Source organism: Salmo trutta, chromosome 26 (assembly GCF_901001165.1).
Source record: "Salmo trutta chromosome 26, fSalTru1.1, whole genome shotgun sequence".
NCBI lineage: Eukaryota > Metazoa > Chordata > Actinopteri > Salmoniformes > Salmonidae > Salmo > Salmo trutta.
In genome coordinates, this window is record NC_042982.1 from 14,090,678 (window position 1) to 14,108,823 (window position 18,146).

The window sequence follows — 18,146 nt, forward strand, 5'->3', positions numbered from 1 at the left end:
GACTACACAGCGTCGGGATCACGCAGAGATCGAAGTCTGCACCGACGCTCCACACAACCTTCTCCACACACACTGGCACCATACACAGACAGAGATGGGTCGAAGAGTAACATGGAGTTGTGGAATGTAAAGATAGAAAACAGAGTAAAGACAATTTGAAGGTGTCAGGGTGAGGTAAAGTGGGGTAGAGTGGAGAGGAGGAATGTACTGTTGGGTGAGTGTTCAGGGTGGAGAGGAGATAAGGAGTGTACGGTTTGGCTACCTGTTGGGAAGAGGCCATGGTGCTTTTCAGGGTGTCTAGCTCCGCCCTGCTGGAGATCAGCTCTCTCTGCAACTCCTGCAGCTGATCCACCTGTTCCTGCTCCTGAAGGGGGACAGAGGCAGGAGAGACAGAGAGTGGCAGGAGAGACAGAGAGAGATAGATAGAGAGGGGAGGACAAAAGAGAGAACGAGAGTGATAGAAACAAAGACGCATGTTATTTGCTAGGTCTCCATCTCTCTACCTCCGTCTATTCTACCTCTCTAACTCCCACATGTACAGCAAGGCATCTCAGTTACACAATTAAATGATCAGAGACAGATGGAGAAAAAGTTGAAAATGTACTGTAGTATGAAGAAGTGAAGTATATTACATTTGAAGTCCTCTGTGTCCAAGAAAGCGAGAGAGGGAGAGAGAGGGAGGGGGAAAAAGGGGAGAGTAAATAGAAAGAGTTGATACATAGTGTACACACAGTATTTCAGGAGAGTGTGCATCCCTGTGGGAGTGTGTGCCTCGCCCTCACCCGTCTCTCCGCGACCTCCTTGGCAGCCTTGACCTTCTCCTGCATCTCTCTCCTCACGCTGTCCACCTCGTCCTCAGCCGCCCGCGCCACCGTCATCTGACGAGTCACCTCCGCATTCTGAAGCCACGAACAGAAAAACACAGACGGCTTTAGGTGAGGGAAGAGTTTTTAGAATTGCAAACAAGAATTGTGGAGGAAATGTGTGAGCATTGCTGCTAGAAGTGTATTCTCCAAAGACATGTTACACTACAGAATGTATAGGGGTCCCTGATCCCACGCTACTCCCCCTCCCTCGGCCCAAACCCTCTGATTGGTGGAAGCAATATGGTGAAAGCTCTACCACTACACTTCATACTTATCCAGACCCTTCAGATCTGCAAACATGGACGGATTTGGGCCAAATGGGACTGGCTGAGAGGGGTAGGAGTCAGCCTGCACCATGAGTCTGAGGTTCTTCGATCATAAGGGGTCTGAATGGGCCTACCTTCCTCAGCAGATCAGCGTGACTCTGCACCAGCTCTGTGTACTTCTCCTTCAGCTTGACGTAGCGCTGCTCGTTGGCCACCGCTTTCCCTGAGACACACGGACAGACAGCGCTGTTATTGTCACAAGAGTCAGATGGCTGAATCCCAACTTGAGATATGCACACGTAATTCAAAAAGTTTGTGTAGGCATTGATATCAGCTGAAGGTACAGTAAGAAGATATTTGAGTGACTCATGTAAATCTTGTGGCCTGGGGTTGTCTGGCGGGCTGTCTCTGGACTCACTCTCGATCTCAGTGAGGCTTCGCTGCTCTTTCTCCGTGTCCTCTTTGACCCGGCGCAGGTCGTCAAGCTCCGCCCGCAGGAACTCGCCCTCTCCCAACGCCTGCATACTCAGGTGGCTCTGCTCTGCTAGCTCCGCCTCCAGCTCATCGACACGCCCCCGCAGCGCCTGGCACAGACGCCCACTCTGAGAGAGAGAACAGAAAGAGAGAGAGAGAGAGAGAGGACGGAAAGAGAGAGAGAGAGAACGGAAAGAGAGAGGACGGAAAGAGAGAGAGGAGGGAGAGAGAGAGAGAGAGAGAGAGAGAAGACGGAAAGAGAGAGAGGACGGAGAGAGAGAGAGAGAGGACGGAGAGAGAGAGAGAGAGAGGACGGAAAGAGAGAGAGAGAGAGAGAGAGAGAGAGAGAGAGAGAGAGAGAGAGAGAGAGGACGGAAAGAGAGAGAGAGAGAGGACGGAAAGAGAGTGGACGGAAAGAGAGAGTTATGTTTCAACAGTGTGTAAACACACTGCCTCAGAAGTTCAGGCATTATGGAGAACTGCCTCTGTAGTGGCTCAAGTGCCTCATTAAACCTCCTCCCCCCTCCTCACCTCCAATCTGAAGGACTCCAGTTCCTCCCTGAGGGCCTGGATCTCCCGTGTCAGCTGCTCGATCAGGCGGTCCCTAATGGAAACAGGACAGGACAAGGTCGTGTTCATTAGGCACCAAATGGAGGAAAACAGTCCGAAACAGGGAAAGAAATAGCTGGATGTGGCCAATGATAAAAGCGTATTTTCGGTTCACCATTGCAAAACGTTCTGGGACGGAAAGCTGCAGGGCTTTCAATGCCGCTGAATACCTCTATTAGAGGTCAGTGTGGTCTGAATTGTGTGACAATCTATACAGACCAAGGATATCCTACAAATGTCAAATTTGGTCATCCAGAGTGTAGCAGTTTGGTTCTGGTGTCTTACTTGTCGTCCTTGCGCATCCCGTTCTGACTGTTGAAATTGAAGGGGTCCGTGGCGGCGGATGTGCCAAAGAGGTCGTCGAACCTGGGCTCTACCACAGCAGCCTAGTCGGAACCAACACAGCAAGACAGAGAGACAGTCGTTCTATAGGCTTTAGGTTTCATTAGGTTAAGTTGACAGATACACAACTACCAAGACAGAACACAGGAAGGGCACCGTCTGTAACATGGCATATTTTGTGAGAAAAAAAATGCATTCCGTGTGTGAGTCAGCTAGTGCACGAAATTCATCTTTCACACACAATACGGCACGTTACAAACGGCGCCCCATAAGAAAGCAGTAATGGGACATGTTCAGATGGGCTACCGGCTGGGCGGGGATGTCGGTATCCACCAGGTCCTCTGTCACCAAGTCCGCCATGTGTTCCATCTCGGGGGAGGACGACTCAGCTGGGATGACCACCACGGGACTGATGTGCTCCGACAACGCCGATGCCCGCAGGAAGTTAGGTGGGTTCTGACAGCAGAGAGAGAGAGCGAGCATAATTAATCAAATTGTATAGCACTTAACTCAAGTAGCTGAACAGCAACCTGGGCCCAAATTCCTCAAGAGCAAGCAAGGGCAACAGAGAAATTTGGAGACTTTGTTCATGCGTGACAGTATTTACTTGATAATACACAGCAGAGATCCTGTCTGATCTACAGGCTAGTTCAGGAGGACTCTTACCTCAGGTAACTGTGGGATCTGAATGAGCCTCTTGAAGTACTGCAGGTTACTGGAGCGGTAGAATAGACTCTTCAGCCTAGCAGAGACAACACACACACACCGATGAAACACTCCACCTTCATCATCACACCTTAGTTAGGTCAGGTGGCGGAGCACTAGGGGCTCTGGTCAAAACTAGTGCACTACATAGGGAATAGGGCGCCATTTGGGACGCGGTCCGTGACTTGTGTGTGAACTGACTTGTTGAACTGCTCCTGGAAGCGGTCTCTGTGGCCCTGGAGTGTGTCAGCAGGAAGGCCTGGAACAGACAGACAGATCAGAGTTTTGGAATGTGTGTGTATGTGAAACTACTGAGAATGTGGATATACTACAGTGTGTGTGTGTGTGTGTGTGTGTGTGTGTGTGTGTGTGTGTGTGTGTGTGTGTGTGTGTGTGTTTGTACTAAGGTTTTATGCATTTCCTAACCCTATGATATGACCAAGAAAATGATGTGAATTATGTGCCCTTGGAATAGCCACAGTTTTTCTGGGAAGGTCACAGGAAAAACTGTTGGCCTTAGACTAGTAGCCAAGTATGAGGTATTCAGGCTGTCACTCTGCTATTTGTCCAGCGGGGGGCGTGTGTTGGACTCACAGGAGTGCAGCTTGAAAAGCAGCTTGACGGTGTAGTCGTACAGGTGGCTGCTGTCCAGGATGACCTGGATCAGTGGAGCCAGGCGACACTGGCCCGCAGCCGTCACCGACACAGACCGCGACATGTCCAAGGAGCTGAACACTGCAAGGGAGGACACACACACACATCAGTGATCATCTCTCTCTCTCTCACACACACACAGTGTGTGCGTGCGTGCGTATGTGCACGCAGGTGGTCAGGCAATCAACCAATGAGTATGTACTCCAACAGACTCTCTTCCTCTCTCATTACAGCTCTCTTTCAGTCCCTCCATCGCCTTTGCACTCCCTCCCTCCCGTTCTGATGCCAGTCCCTACAGACCCAGTCGCTCCCTCCCTCCCATTCTGATGCCAGTCCCTACAGACCCAGTCGCTCCCTCCCTCCCATTCTGATGCCAGTCCCTACAGACCCAGTCGTTCCCCCCCTCCCGTTCTGATGCCAGTCCCTACAGACCCAGTCGCTCCCTCCCTCCCGTTCTGATGCCAGTCCCTACAGACCCAGTCGTTCCCTCCCTCCCGTTCTGATGCCAGTCCCTACAGACCCAGTCGCTCCCTCCCTCCCGTTCTGATGCCAGTCCCTACAGACCCAGTCGCTCCCTCCCTCCCGTTCTGATGCCAGTCCCTACAGACCCAGTCGTTCCCTCCCTCCCGTTCTGATGCCAGTCCCTACAGACCCAGTCGCTCCCTCCCTCCCGTTCTGATGCCAGTCCCTACAGACCCAGTCGTTCCCTCCCTCCCGTTCTGATGCCAGTCCCTACAGACCCAGTCGCTCCCTCCCTCCCGTTCTGATGCCAGTCCCTACAGACGCAGTCGTTCCCTCCCTCCCGTTCTGATGCCAGTCCCTACAGACCCAGTCGCTCCCTCCCTCCCGTTCTGATGCCAGTCCCTACAGACCCAGTCGCTCCCTCCCTCCCGTTCTGATGCCAGTCCCTACAGACGCAGTCGTTCCTTCCACACCGAGGTGTGGTTTCCTGTGCAGCCAAACCCTGACACACACAGTCAGGGCTCTCAGCTCTTGGGTGACGTGATGCTTTAGCCTGCAAAACATCTCTCCTGATGGGAGGCAAAGAGTCTCTGTGTGTGTGTGTGTGTGTGTGTGTGTGTGTGTGTGTGTGTGTGTGTGTGTGTGTGTGTGTATGAGATGAGGAGACAGGGTAGAAATGAGTCCTACTGAGAGTGTTCAAATGGAGGCAGAAGGGCAATCATGTTGAGACAAATGGAAGATGAAATGTGTTTTACTTTGTGAAGAGCTTATAGAGGCCGGGAGACAGGAGAGTACTGTATAGCTCTGTTTTAATGTCCATGCCAGTACACTACTTTCAATGAAGCAATGTATTGGGCACACATTCTAAGTGGTATGCTAGTGCGGCTATTGGGACATAGCCTATGACGCCAAAACCAGGGTCCTGTTCATTATGCCCCAAACGGAAGAGAATGGACAAAAACAAAAAAAGGGACTACGTGGACTTAAGAAATGCTCATTTCTGTTTTCGGTTACAAAATGTTTTCCGTTGTGTGCACAGATGAACATGACCTTGACACACATACACATATATACACACACATACATACAAATAAATATATATAAAAAGAAAGAGCGAGAGAGAGAAATAGCTTACCACCCAGGAAGAGGTTGAGCTCACACTCCAGGTAGTCCAACATCTCCACTGTCAACTGGAAGCTGTAGTGAGAGGACACACACACACACACACACACACACACACACACGTTGGATTGGAGGGTTCCCAGCATGTAAAGTGGAGGCATAGCCTACACATCACACATACAGAGGCGGTAAGACCCATGACCCTGAGTTGGTTTGTATACATATAACAAGAGTAATGTGCTCTATATGGAGTCTAATAGAAGGCAATAACAAAAAATAATTCTGCATTTTCAACATCTGTAATCATAATCAAAGGGAACATTGGAGATATATTAGAATATGTATCATTATAGATCCAGCTCTCTGTGGTTCGGCGGGAACAACTAAGGCAAGCGACACTCACAAGTTGTTGACGTCGTTTTCTCCCGCCTCGTCAAGCTGCCTGTTTGACATCTGAAGGTTGCCGGGGAAACGGGGATTCTGGCGGAGAGGGAAGAACAAGTCATATCAGAAATGGGGCTGAATCTCAATTGTATTTCCGTGATTCCTCGTCTCATCTTGCCTTCCCTCCTCAAAACGCATCGGACGGAGAAGATTCAAGGTCTTCTGTTACAATGTTCTTTGAGAAGGAGATGAGGAGATAGGACATGAGGAATCAAGGAAATACAATTGAGATTTATCCTCGGTTTTTCCCAATTCAATAGGCATCTCCATTTAAAAAACAAAAATATCAGGAACAATAACTAAAACCTCCAGAGCAACACCAAGTCTGCTGCCTGCAGTATTTCACTGAGCTTAGCTGCCTATGAACTACTGATTCCTAAAAAGGCAATTCGTTTTAGAGAAGTGTGTCTGTGTGAGGGATATCCCTCCAGAAGGGTATATGAGAGAGAGAGGTGGAGAGAGACGGGAGACTGGTCTGTCTGTCAGTCATACAGGCTGGGGCATTACTCACTTTGACGTGGAACTCCATCTTGGTGATAAGCAGTTTGAGGTAGATGCTGCACAACTTCCCATAGCCTTCACTCAGGTGACCCTGAGGGCAGAGGGGAACAGATGGAGTGAGACACCAGAGAGAGAGACCAGGTGAAAGTGAGAGACATGATCTTCTCCAGAGGCTTGGGAGAGTTCCTAAAGGGATCGCTAGTTGCTGACGTTGCAGAAGGAATTTGTATCATTAAATAAAATGGATCTGCTTCTGCAAAGTCCTACACTGTATGCGTGTCAATAGTATGTGTGTTTGTGTGTCAGCGGTGCGCGGGTCAGCTCTTTGTTCACCTGCACCCTCTCGTGATTGCTAACCCATCAGCAGAGCCCGACTATGTGATAAAGTGAAAATCTGAGGCCCACACCCGACCCTAACCCGATAATATAGAAAATGCATTGTAGGCTACAGTCAAAGACGGCAGAACAATTTTTTGACAGGGGGTGCAAGATTAGTTTTGCCCAATTTTAGATACGTTTCTGCTTATAATTTTATAATCTATAACTAGATACATGCAGCTTCTCTGTCATTATATGTTGCCCTAGAAGACAAAAAATGCTCACCAGAATGTCATAAATCGATAGAATGAATGTTTAAATCTAGTTGACGTCAGTAAAGATCCATTTGTCATCTCTGCTTCTTCGCAGAGCAAAGATGTTTAGGGACCGGGGAGAAAATGCAATAACTAAAAATACAAAAAGACTGCATCAGTTTGACCGGTTGCAAGGAAATAGAAAGCTGTGAAAACAACACAACATGTTTCTGATAAGATCTGAGTTTGGCTCGGATGCATATTTTATGTGGTTGAAATACTTATCAGCTTTTATGATGCTGATCAGAATCACCTTTATTTGCCAAGTATATTTACACACTCAGAATATTACTTGGTGATATGGTGCTGCTATTGAAAGATAACATTAAGAGTCAGACAGCTGGTTGAGAGAATGCCAAGAGTGTGCAAAGCTGTCATCAAGGCAAAGGTCGGCTACTTTGAAGAATCTAAAAATGTTTGATTTGTTTAACACTTTTTTGGTTACTACATGATTCCATATGTGTTATTTCATAGTTTAAGTCTTCACTATTATTCTAAAATGTAAAAAAATAAAGAAAAACCCTGGAATGAGTAGGTGTGTCCAAACTTTTGACTGGTACTGTACATATATAAAGATATACATCTGTAGAGGTGCTGACTGAACATTTGCATTCTTTCAAAATACTGAAATAAAATATTGCTCCGGATAAATAAAATATTGTTGCCTACATTTGGTGTATAATTTCACTGTAAGTAATGCTTAATTCTGCAGGAGTTAATATTAAGGCTGTGAGATGTTATTAACCTCTAGTCAGTGTCCAGATTTCAGTTTCTATTGAACCCATCTGAACAGCAGGCTACAGTTCCCTTGACATGCCAGAGGCCTATTTGAAGGCCTAAGGCGCGCGTAAAGTTAGGCCCTAAAGCTTAGGCTTGCTTACGCACGAATGCCAGATAGCCTAAAATAATGAAAGAAAAATGTATAATTCTTGTGCAATTTATAAGTATTATTTTCTCTTTATTCAACCTGACCCCCAACCACCCACCCTTCATTCACACCATTTTTAAATGACCTTAAACCCGCCCGCCCACAGATATAACCACAAGGACTGTGGGTTATGAGTCAACCCACGCATCATGTAGTGTGTGTGTCAAAAACTGAATAACCAGTCAATTGCTTCTTCCCACTTCCCTTTCCTTCGGCCCTCAGTGTGATGTCACAACAGGAAGGAAGCAGTACTGGTCATCAATGTCACTCTCCCAGAGTCCTAGTATATTTTGTACCATTAGCAAATACCACGAGAGACCCAACTAAGTGTACTTCCAGGAAAAGGTGACGAGACCCTACTACCCCCTGCCCTTCCTACTCACTGAATGCCTGAGCAGTAATCGTTTTTTCCACTTCACTGCTGCAACCCAGAGGCAACTCTTTTGTTGAAAGGTGGTTATTTCATGTAAAAATAACAGTCCTGAATCAATCATTCACCTGGATGGAAACAGCCCCCCCCCAAAAAGAGTGTAAAGCAATAGTTTATACACAGTAGCACCATTAGGATACCATAACAGCAGCGTGTTATTTAGTCTGACTCCGGTTTAGCAGAACCACATTGCTGTGACGGTCACCTATTAGAATGTCGGTCTCTCCGATGGCAACACTACTGACGGCAGACCGGCATGGACACACCACGCTGATAATAATAATGACATGGTGGTGATGATGATTTTACTCCCTCAGTCACTGTACATGACACGTGCTCTAAATCACATCATATTCCCTATGGAATGCCAATTTACCTGCGTGCCAGTTATGGTTTTCATATGCACATTTTTGTGGAACACTCATTTCATTTATTATAACGTCTTCATATCTCAAAATGACTAATCAAAATTTGATCCAAATTTACATGAAAATGATACTTTTTAGGGTTGTAACTTCTATTGCCAACTACATAAAAATAGCCTACATATAAAGCCAACAAATAACAACACTGCAGCCTGCAGGTAGAAAATATCCAGAGAAAAAGAAATAAGACTATAAATCACATTGGCGACATATGGTCTGCAACGCACTAGAAACATCGGATCAACCATTAACTTGGTCAGGCCTGAAGTTCATGCTAGAAAACTTGCAACATAGTATAAAATATTCTGGGCCCTCAGTTTCCTGAACCAGTGAGCTCAGGACAGACACAGCTGTAGTCTATTTACACCGGGGATAAGCAGTAGGACTAGTAGTAGGACTATTTTCCACTGGATCAGAGCATGCCATTATCCCCTTTCACGCTGGGAGAGAAAAGGAGAGCTGGAAATATTTTTTTTATACATTGAGGAACTATTGTCATTCTCAATGAATGTAGAAACAGACTTTGTTTGCTTGCTGTTTGAGGTGAAGAAAACATTACTTTGAGAAGATCCACAGGTCATTAGTGGTGGTGAATTAAGCCAATCAGAAATACCATCAGATCCCCAAATGGGCACATTTATATGCCTACATTTGCGTGCAGGCCAGGTAGCCTATAGGCCCACTTCTACGGGTAATCAGGTCCGTGTCTTTACTCAACATTAACAGGAGCACTCTAAACAAAAGACAATGACTAAATTAACAAAACTCGTAAATGGAATTAAATAAACAAAAACTACTTTCTCACAAGTGTAGCATAGGTTGAGCACTCTGCAAACAACGTGTCCACTCCGACAATGAGAACAGGAAGACTGGAATAATAATAATAATATATTGAATGCATTAACAGAAATTACCATAACCAAACAAACATTGTAGATTTGAAATTCTAGGAATTAACTGTAAATGTACTACTGGTGATATACAGTATGTAATGAGGAATTGAAATACACTAACAATCAAATGCAAACAATTCACACAACAATGAATGTGCACAAATTGGCGAGAGAGCGTGCATTCTAGAGACGTGCGTCTTAGCCACACTCCCCTTCTTGGACTCTGCATCCCCGCGGCCTCCACAATGGATTAGTTCACCGAGATGAGCGCGAATAAGACATGTGTCTCATGTGCCATAAAAACATTTTTTATTTGCTACTGCTCGACCCCCCCAAAAATTGCGTTTGACCAACATATCGACCAAACGACTAATTGGGGTCAGCCCTACCCTATATAGTGCACTACTTCTGAACAGGGCCCGCAGAGGGCTCTTGTCAAACTTAGTGCACTATATAGGGAATAGGGTGCCATTTCCGACACAGCCAATGTGTCCATGCCAGCCTGCCGGTTAAGAGACATGATGACTGGGACTGAGAGTTTTTCCTGGCCTTAGGGCCCTAATGGCAACCGTCGGTGCCGTGTTCTGGTCCTTACCCACATTCTGCTCATGTCACCGAGGTCCGCCTTGTTCCTAATCGAGTCCTTTATCACCTGAACACACAGAAAGAGAATTTAGACAAGGCTGAAGCCACAAGCCAAATGTTCAGAATGTTGCTGATTCAACAGAGAGCGCTACATGTGAAGTTGTACTGTATGCATTGTGCGGGTGTGTTCAAGGCCAGTGTGTTGGGCAATCGCCAGGGTGCTCAGAAGTGAATGAATGTGTATGGGGGTGTGTGAACAGCACTATGCTGATCATTTGCATGGTGCGTGATGCTAGTCCTTGGAGGTTGTAGCTAATTTGGCTAAACTGGTGGTTGTCATCTCACTGTACAGTAGGATATATTCATAAACGTAGACGCTATGTAGCCTGGCCCCAGATCTGTTTGCGTTTGGCATGACAATGCAATATGACTTGGCAAGGCAGCAGATCCCAAATCTTGGACCAGACTAACAGCTATTCTGAATTAAGTGCAAATCTCAAATGATATTCCCTATGGGCCGGTTTGTTGGACACAGACTAAGTCTAGTCCTGGACTAAAAGCAACGGAGAATCTCCATTTAAGTAGCTTTTTTGTCCAGAACTAAGCTTGATCTATTTCCGGGAAACCGCCCCTATATTTAGTTGACTTTAACCTTCTTTTACCAGGTAAGTTAACGGAAAACACACACTCATTTACAGTAATGACCTGGGGAAGAGTTGCAGGGGAGAGGACAAGAGAGGGGTTGCAATTAGCCAATTGGAAGCTGGGGATGAGGAGAGCCAGAATAGGAATTAAGACAGGGCGACCAGGGTTAACACCCCTAGTCTTGGGATAGGTGTTGTGGAGAGCGTCAGTCCCCATTCAAGCCCAACCCTGGCCCCTATCCTGCTTGGCTTCAAACCAAAGCCAGCTGAGTAATAAACAGGGAATATTGTATAATTTGTTGTATCAAGTCTACGGAGAGATGGGCATGTCCCTGGCATGCAGCATGCTCAGGATCGTGTTCATTAGTCACCAAACGAAAGAAAACAGAGTGAAACTGGGAAGGACTACAGAGTCTTGTCCAATAACAAATGCTCATTTCCGTTTTCCGTTGCAAAATGTTCTCTATTGCACGCCTTAAAGATCGCGACCCAGGTATGTGTCCCATCAGGGCTGTGTTGGTGGGTTCAGACTTACGTTGGGATGGCCGTCTCGCAGCAGCTTGTGGAAAACGTGGCAGAACTTCCAGCAGAGCACCGCATTGCTGGAGAGCGGCAGCCGGTTGACCGTCGCCCAGAAGGTGTGGGCGCCCTTCTCATGGTGGGTCCCCAGGATACAGGGTGAGACGAACCAGTCAAGGAGAAACACACAGGAGATGGCAGAGAGAGAACACATACTCTGACGAAGGCTGCTATGACAACATGTGCCGGGGGTGTGAATGTCCAGGTGTTTTGCTTGCCTATTCAACATCCATTGTTCTCTCAAGAGGGGCTGAAAACCTCTCACAGATCTCTGAACATATCTCACAGAAAGACCGTACAGAGCAGTCTGTCTCTCGGTCTCTTTCTCAGACACACACGGCTAAATGAATGGCCTGGTCCCGGCAGACAACCACGGTCAGGTTACAATATTGTTTTGCACAAACATAACCCTGAGTCATGAAGGAACACTCAAGAGCTTCCACAAACCCATGGGAATCAACATAAACACAGCTCTCATTTCTCTATAGTCAGAGGAAAACAGATTCTATCCAACACACACACACACACACACACACACACACACCACACCGGGCACCACAAGGAGGATATTCCTGGCATGCTTCTCTTTGACGGCGACTTCCTGCGTGTTGATGGCCTTGTTGATGCTCACAGCCTGTGCAGAGGAGGAAGTGGAGGGAAAGAGGAAAGAGACAGAAAATACCAAATCAGGGAGATGCTTTTCACTCCTCACTCTGAGGAACACAGAACACACAAATAATTATGTTTAGATGATTTAGTGAATTACTGTTACCATAGTGAATTACCAAAGTGAATTACTGTTAACATATTCAGTAGGCTACAGGTCTATGATGTGGCAATCAAAGCCTAACCCTAATGTTTCAAACACCATACTTTAACTGAACCATTAGAACACACACACACACACACACACACACACACACACACACACACAGCAACTAAACTCAGCAACAACAAAAAAAGAAACGTTCCTTATTCAGGACCCTGTCTTTCAAGGATAATTTGTATAAATCCAAATAATTTCACAGATCTTCATTGTAAAGGGTTTAAACACTGTTTCCCACGCTTGTTCAATGAACCATAAACAATTAATGAACACGCACCTCTGGAACGGTCGTTAAGACACTAACAGCTTACAGACAGTAGGCAATTAAGGTCACAGTTATGAAAACTTAGGACACTAAAGAGGCCTTTCTACTGACTGAAAAACACCAAAAGAAAGAGCAGGGACCCTGGGCATCATCTGCGGGAACGTGCCTTAGGCATGCTGCAAGGAGGCATGAAGACTGCAATTTACTGCCCTGGCCACATCTGCAATGTCCGTACTGTGAGACGCCTAAGACAGCGCTACAGGGAGACAGGACGGACAACCCACCGTCGCTGGACCAGACAGGACTGGCAAAAAGTGCTCTTCACTGATGAGTCGCGGTTTTGTCTCGTCAGGGGTGATGGTCGGATTCGCGGTCCATGAAGAGGAGATGCACTGCAGTACTTAATGCAGCTGGTGGCCACACCAGATACTGACTGTTACTTTTGATTTTGACCCCCCTTTGTTCAGGGACACATTATTCCATTTCTGTTAGTCACATGTCTGTGGAACTTGTTCAGTTTATGTCTCAGTTGTTGAATCTTATGTTCATACAAATATTTACACGTTAAGTTTGCTGAAAATAAACACAGTTGACAGTGAGAGGACGTTTCTTTTTTTGCCGAGTTTATATAATAAAATAATTGTCAGTAACAAAAGGGAATACTTGTACCCTACAAGTAGCCTACTTGTTCTGAATATTCAAGAAAGCAATCCTCAGCAAACTGGCCCCGTGTGGGCTTCACTTGTCCAGTTGCATGTGGTGGTGGTAGCCTACCTCCAGTCCTGAGAGGGTTAAACAAACAAGGCTGAGCAAATGCAAAAAGGACACACACATCACAACCCCATCAGCCATCTGCCAGGTAAAAATCTGATTCCTCACACAGCCTTCCATACCTTCCAAGAAAAATCATTTCACTTCAGGGTTGTCATTTTTCAAATCAGGAGACATTCTTTTAACTTCTGTGTAAAGAGCCACATTCTTTTTCCCTTTAGTGATAGGCCTATTAGGAGTATCCCTTTCAGGCCTATTAGATCCCGGGCCTCCATCTGAGAGGAAAAAGCAGCACCCCTATGCGCCTCCACCTCTTCTCGGAGCCTTTAAAAATCAGGGATGGGCAACCCATTTTGCCATGGGGCGGAGAGAAATGTACACAGTTTTTAAGCGCATTTCCTGCAATTCTACACATTTTGTCATGACTTATGCCATGTTAATATGATATCCGAGTGAGAATGACTGACAAAATCAATTACCCCCCCAACCTGGTCTATTATTCTACTATGATTACTACAAGTTTAGATAGATTGTTTTAGTCTAGCCAGCTAATTTACCAACGTTAGCTGACATGGCTAACTGAGTGACATAACGAAAAACTGCTGATGCACATCCACATTTCTAAATTGCAGCTTGTGTATCCTACTATTCTGACTCTCATCAGTAAGTTAAGACCCCGAAAAATAAATAAACAAATAAATATTGATGGATAGATGGATAGATCTCCCTCTTTATCTGTGGGCCTACAAAAGATGGGCGGGCCGGCAGGTGCCCATCCCTGCTTTAAATGAATAGCTGTGTCACATGTAGCATGTTCTCTGATAAAGAACAGTGACATGGAGGTCTGAAGTGGAGTGGTTGCGGGGAGTGTCACAAAAGGACAGGCCAGGTTGAATAATCTCACTTCCCCCAGATGTCCTGAGTCTTCTCTGGGAGGGGAAGCAGAGGGCGATAAATCATCACAGGTCCACTTCCCTGGTGGTCCACTGGGAGCGCAGGAAGTGTGTTGGTTTCACATGAGGGAAGAACTTGCTGACCATGGCATTGAGAGGAATAGCCTAGGTGTAGTACACTACACGGTCATGCTTGGTTTGGTTGGAGTAAAGTACACACCAGATGCATATGATGAGCAAGTCAAGTCGAACCCCAAAAACGTCTATTCTGGGGGATTTTTTTGGACACCTTCTTCATTTGGTCATGTAGATTGTGTGTGTGTGTGTGTGTGTGTGTGTGTGTGTGTGTGTGTGTGTGTGTGTGTGTGTGTGTGTGTGTACAGTTTTGAAACACACACACACTAGGGGCGCAACAGTCCTGACGAGAGCAGACAAAATAGCCTACATTTCTGTGTGTCTTTTCCTCTCAGCCTCATTACAAATGGCATATCCCAGCTCAAGGTGACAAAGACGGGCTTTGTATTGACAAGATCGATTCACAGGGTGACTGTCATTAAGTCACAGCTGTGACTTCTGAAAAGGAGGAAGAGAAGAATGCAGAGCTGGCCAACAGCTCTCAACACACACTGCTCCCTGGTTTAAATTCCACTCCAGCCGTGTGTCTGTGCTTAGCTTGTAGCCCTGCAGAGGACAAACCATGCTCAAATCTACTAGCCATGCCTTCGATCATTAAAACATACATGCAGGGTTGATATGGACACTGGTGCTACTGGTAGAACTGCTGTTGTTACATAATCAAGCACAAGCCAAGAGATGTGTGTGTGTCATGTCAACACAGAGCCATATATCTGACCAAAGTCTCCTGTGGTTTCCTCTGTGTTTACTGAAGATCTGACCACAGGCAAGCTAATGTTTGACCTTTTCAAGTGTCACCATTGTTTGTCTGTGAGAATCCACTGCAGGATGGATGAGAGACTTATTGAAAACCGCTTAGGAGGAGACTGGACAAAATCTCATATCTAGATTCCACTTGGATATAAATACTGCAAATACAGTCTACAGCATCTTCTATACTGAACAAAAATATAAACACAACAATTTCTACAATTTTACTGAGTTACAGTTCATATAAGGAAATCAGTCAATTGAAATAAATTAGGGCCCTAATCTATGGATTTCACCTGATTGGGAATACAGATAGATATGCATCTGTTGGTCACAGATATATTTTTTACAATTTTTATATGGGCATGGATCAGAAAACCAGTCAATATCTGGTGTGACCACCATCTGCCTTATGCAGAGCAGCATCTCCTTTGCATAGAGTTGATCAGGCTGTTGATTGTGGCCTGTGGAATGTTGTCCCATTCGTTTTCAATGGCTGTGCGAAGTTGCTGGATGTTGGCGGGAACACGCTGTCGTACACGTCGATCCAGAGCACATCAGGCCATGGAAGAACTGGGACATTTTCATCTTTCAGGAATTGTGGACAGATCCTTGTGACATGGGGCTGTACATTATGATGCTGAAACATGAGGTGATGGCGGCAGATGAATGGCACAACAATGGGCTTCAGGATCTTACCACGGTATCTTTGTGCATTCAAATTGCCATCGATAAAACGCAATTGTGTTCGTAACTTATACCTGCCCATACCATAATCCCACCGCCACCATGGGGCGCTCTGTTCATAACGTTGACATCAGCAAACTGCTCGCCGACACAACGCCATACACGTAGTCTGTGGTTGTGAGGCCGGTTGTACGTACTGTCAAATTCTCTAAAACGATGTTGGAGGCAGCTTATGGTAGAGAAATGAACATTCAATTCTCTGGCAACAACTCTGGAGGACATTCCTGCAGTCAACATGCATATTGTGTTGTGTACAAAACTGCACATTTTAGAGTGACCTTTTATTGTCCCCTGCACAAGGTTCACCTGTGTAATGATCATACTGTTTAAATCAGCTTCTTGATATGCCACACCTGTCAGGTGGATGGATTATCTTGGCAAAGGAGAAATGCTCACTATGTAAACAAATTTGTGCATATGGAACATTTCTTGGATCTTTATTTCCAGCTCATGAAACATGAGACCAACACTTTAAATGTTGCATTTATATTTTTGTTCAGTGTAAAAATAGCACTCGTATCTACCCTTACATTTCACTCAAAACCCCACACCAATTTTTCCCCTAAAAAAATAAATAAAAAGTTTCTGAAAACCAAGGAACGATGAAAGGCTCCCAGCACTTGTGTAAGCGGTTCCCACACAGGAACGACCCAATTAGTCCACAGAGCGACTTTGTCGTCCATCTGAAAGAGAGCGTCAGCTGCCCAGGACTCCTGGCAAGCCAATGGGACTAGAAGCTGGAGCGGCTCGCTGGCATTGACAGGCCTATTAACTCATCTCATCGCAGTATGGGCAGCCGATGAAGTGAGATGATGACTGCTATAAAATTAAATTAGGAAGTGAGAAACAGACTGGTGGTGAGTGTGTTGGGGGATGAGGCTTGCCTCACAGACAGCCTAGTCTGGACTGGGCACACCTACGTCGTGCACAGAGAACTCTGGAGGCCTCTCCCGTCACCATTGATATGCTAGTCCTCGCCTGGCTGTGTGGCAGCGGCACTGTCAAGAAACAAACGTTAACGGCCAACGCATTCGTTGATCTTAAAGGATAGGCGTGAGCAATATGGTTTAAACTCCACCCAGCCTATCAGAAGGCAAGGTGAAGGAATTACCATACTGCTTAAATCTATCAGATCCTTTGAGATCTACAGGAGTGCCCAGGCCTTAAGGATGGATTGGGATTCAGCATGAGCCTGTGTTGTCTAGTACTGCGCAGGACCCAGCCGGTGCCTTAAAAGCAGCCCAGTCAGGGCCCATTTAATAATGCAGCGATCTCACATTGAGTTATTTGCCCAAAGAAAACATTTGAATAATGGTTTTGAATGCTTCACATGAACATGACTAACGGCCCATCCCAAGGCATAATAGGGAATTTCTCCTGCAGACGTATCGGCACTAGGACACTACATGATTATGACGGCAGCAAAGTATAAGTTTTATCACTGCTCCAGGAAACTTGTTGAAGAGCAGAATAAACTTAATGATGGTCCAAAAACATCTGTATTTAGAGATAGCACCCTCTACTCCTGTGCAACAACAATTATGATCAATTGAATCAATCAATTAACAAAATCAGTCTAATCAAAATAAGCCTGAGTTCTAACGAGTTTTGGGAGCTGCCATCGTTACGTTACAATTTTTATTTAACTAGGCAAGTCAGTTAAGAACAAATTCTTATTTACAATGACGGCCTACTGCCGGCCAAACCCTAATCCGGTGAACGCTGGGCCAATCGTGCGCCGTCCTATGGAAGAAGCTACATGGAAGAGGGGTGCTTTTCCGGTGGTGGTCTTGATAGTGTTTTAGATGATCTGCTGTTCACGCAGTGCTGAAACCACACCAAATCACAAGCAGGGGCCAAGCAGCACACACTATTCCCTGTTCCCACAGTAGTGCTTTTATCTGGCCACATCTCTTCGTAGATTCCTCACATTCCTTTTTATGAAGAAAATAATGAGTAAAAACACATGAAAAAAATATAATAATAATAAAAAATAAAAAAATCAGGATCTCACCGATTTTTCACAGCCAACCTTGGGACGTTCATATGATGGAACGGTACGATGAACTCACCGATTATGGGGTGGGAGAAACAAGGGGAGAGTTTGTGTTATCTTATACCATGCATTCGGAAAGTATTCAGACCCACTGACTTTTTCCACATTTTGTTATGTTACAGCCTTATTCTAAAATTGATTC

The 18,146-nt window shown here is 45.7% G+C and overlaps 1 protein-coding gene across 4 annotated transcripts in view; it reads right to left on the reverse strand.

Annotated features, from left to right (window-relative positions):
* Positions 1–18,146, reverse strand: part of LOC115163203 (huntingtin-interacting protein 1) — a 42,623-nt gene that overhangs the window by 14,582 nt on the left and 9,895 nt on the right. For 3 of the 4 annotated variants that reach the window (XM_029714899.1, XM_029714900.1, XM_029714898.1), the window contains exons 2-18: positions 12,132–12,195; positions 11,518–11,660; positions 10,349–10,405; positions 6,456–6,536; positions 5,904–5,980; positions 5,514–5,575; positions 3,857–3,997; positions 3,464–3,521; positions 3,224–3,299; positions 2,864–3,013; positions 2,501–2,601; positions 2,138–2,210; positions 1,551–1,734; positions 1,267–1,355; positions 783–899; positions 633–644; positions 263–364 (exon numbers count right to left, since the gene is read on the reverse strand). In XM_029714899.1, the coding sequence (XP_029570759.1) occupies positions 263–364; positions 633–644; positions 783–899; positions 1,267–1,355; positions 1,551–1,734; positions 2,138–2,210; positions 2,501–2,601; positions 2,864–3,013; positions 3,224–3,299; positions 3,464–3,521; positions 3,857–3,997; positions 5,514–5,575; positions 5,904–5,980; positions 6,456–6,536; positions 10,349–10,405; positions 11,518–11,660; positions 12,132–12,195 (1,587 nt within the window). The remainder of the gene's footprint in view (positions 1–262; positions 365–632; positions 645–782; positions 900–1,266; positions 1,356–1,550; positions 1,735–2,137; positions 2,211–2,500; positions 2,602–2,863; positions 3,014–3,223; positions 3,300–3,463; positions 3,522–3,856; positions 3,998–5,513; positions 5,576–5,903; positions 5,981–6,455; positions 6,537–10,348; positions 10,406–11,517; positions 11,661–12,131; positions 12,196–18,146) is intronic. The other variant, XM_029714901.1, reaches the window with a different exon arrangement.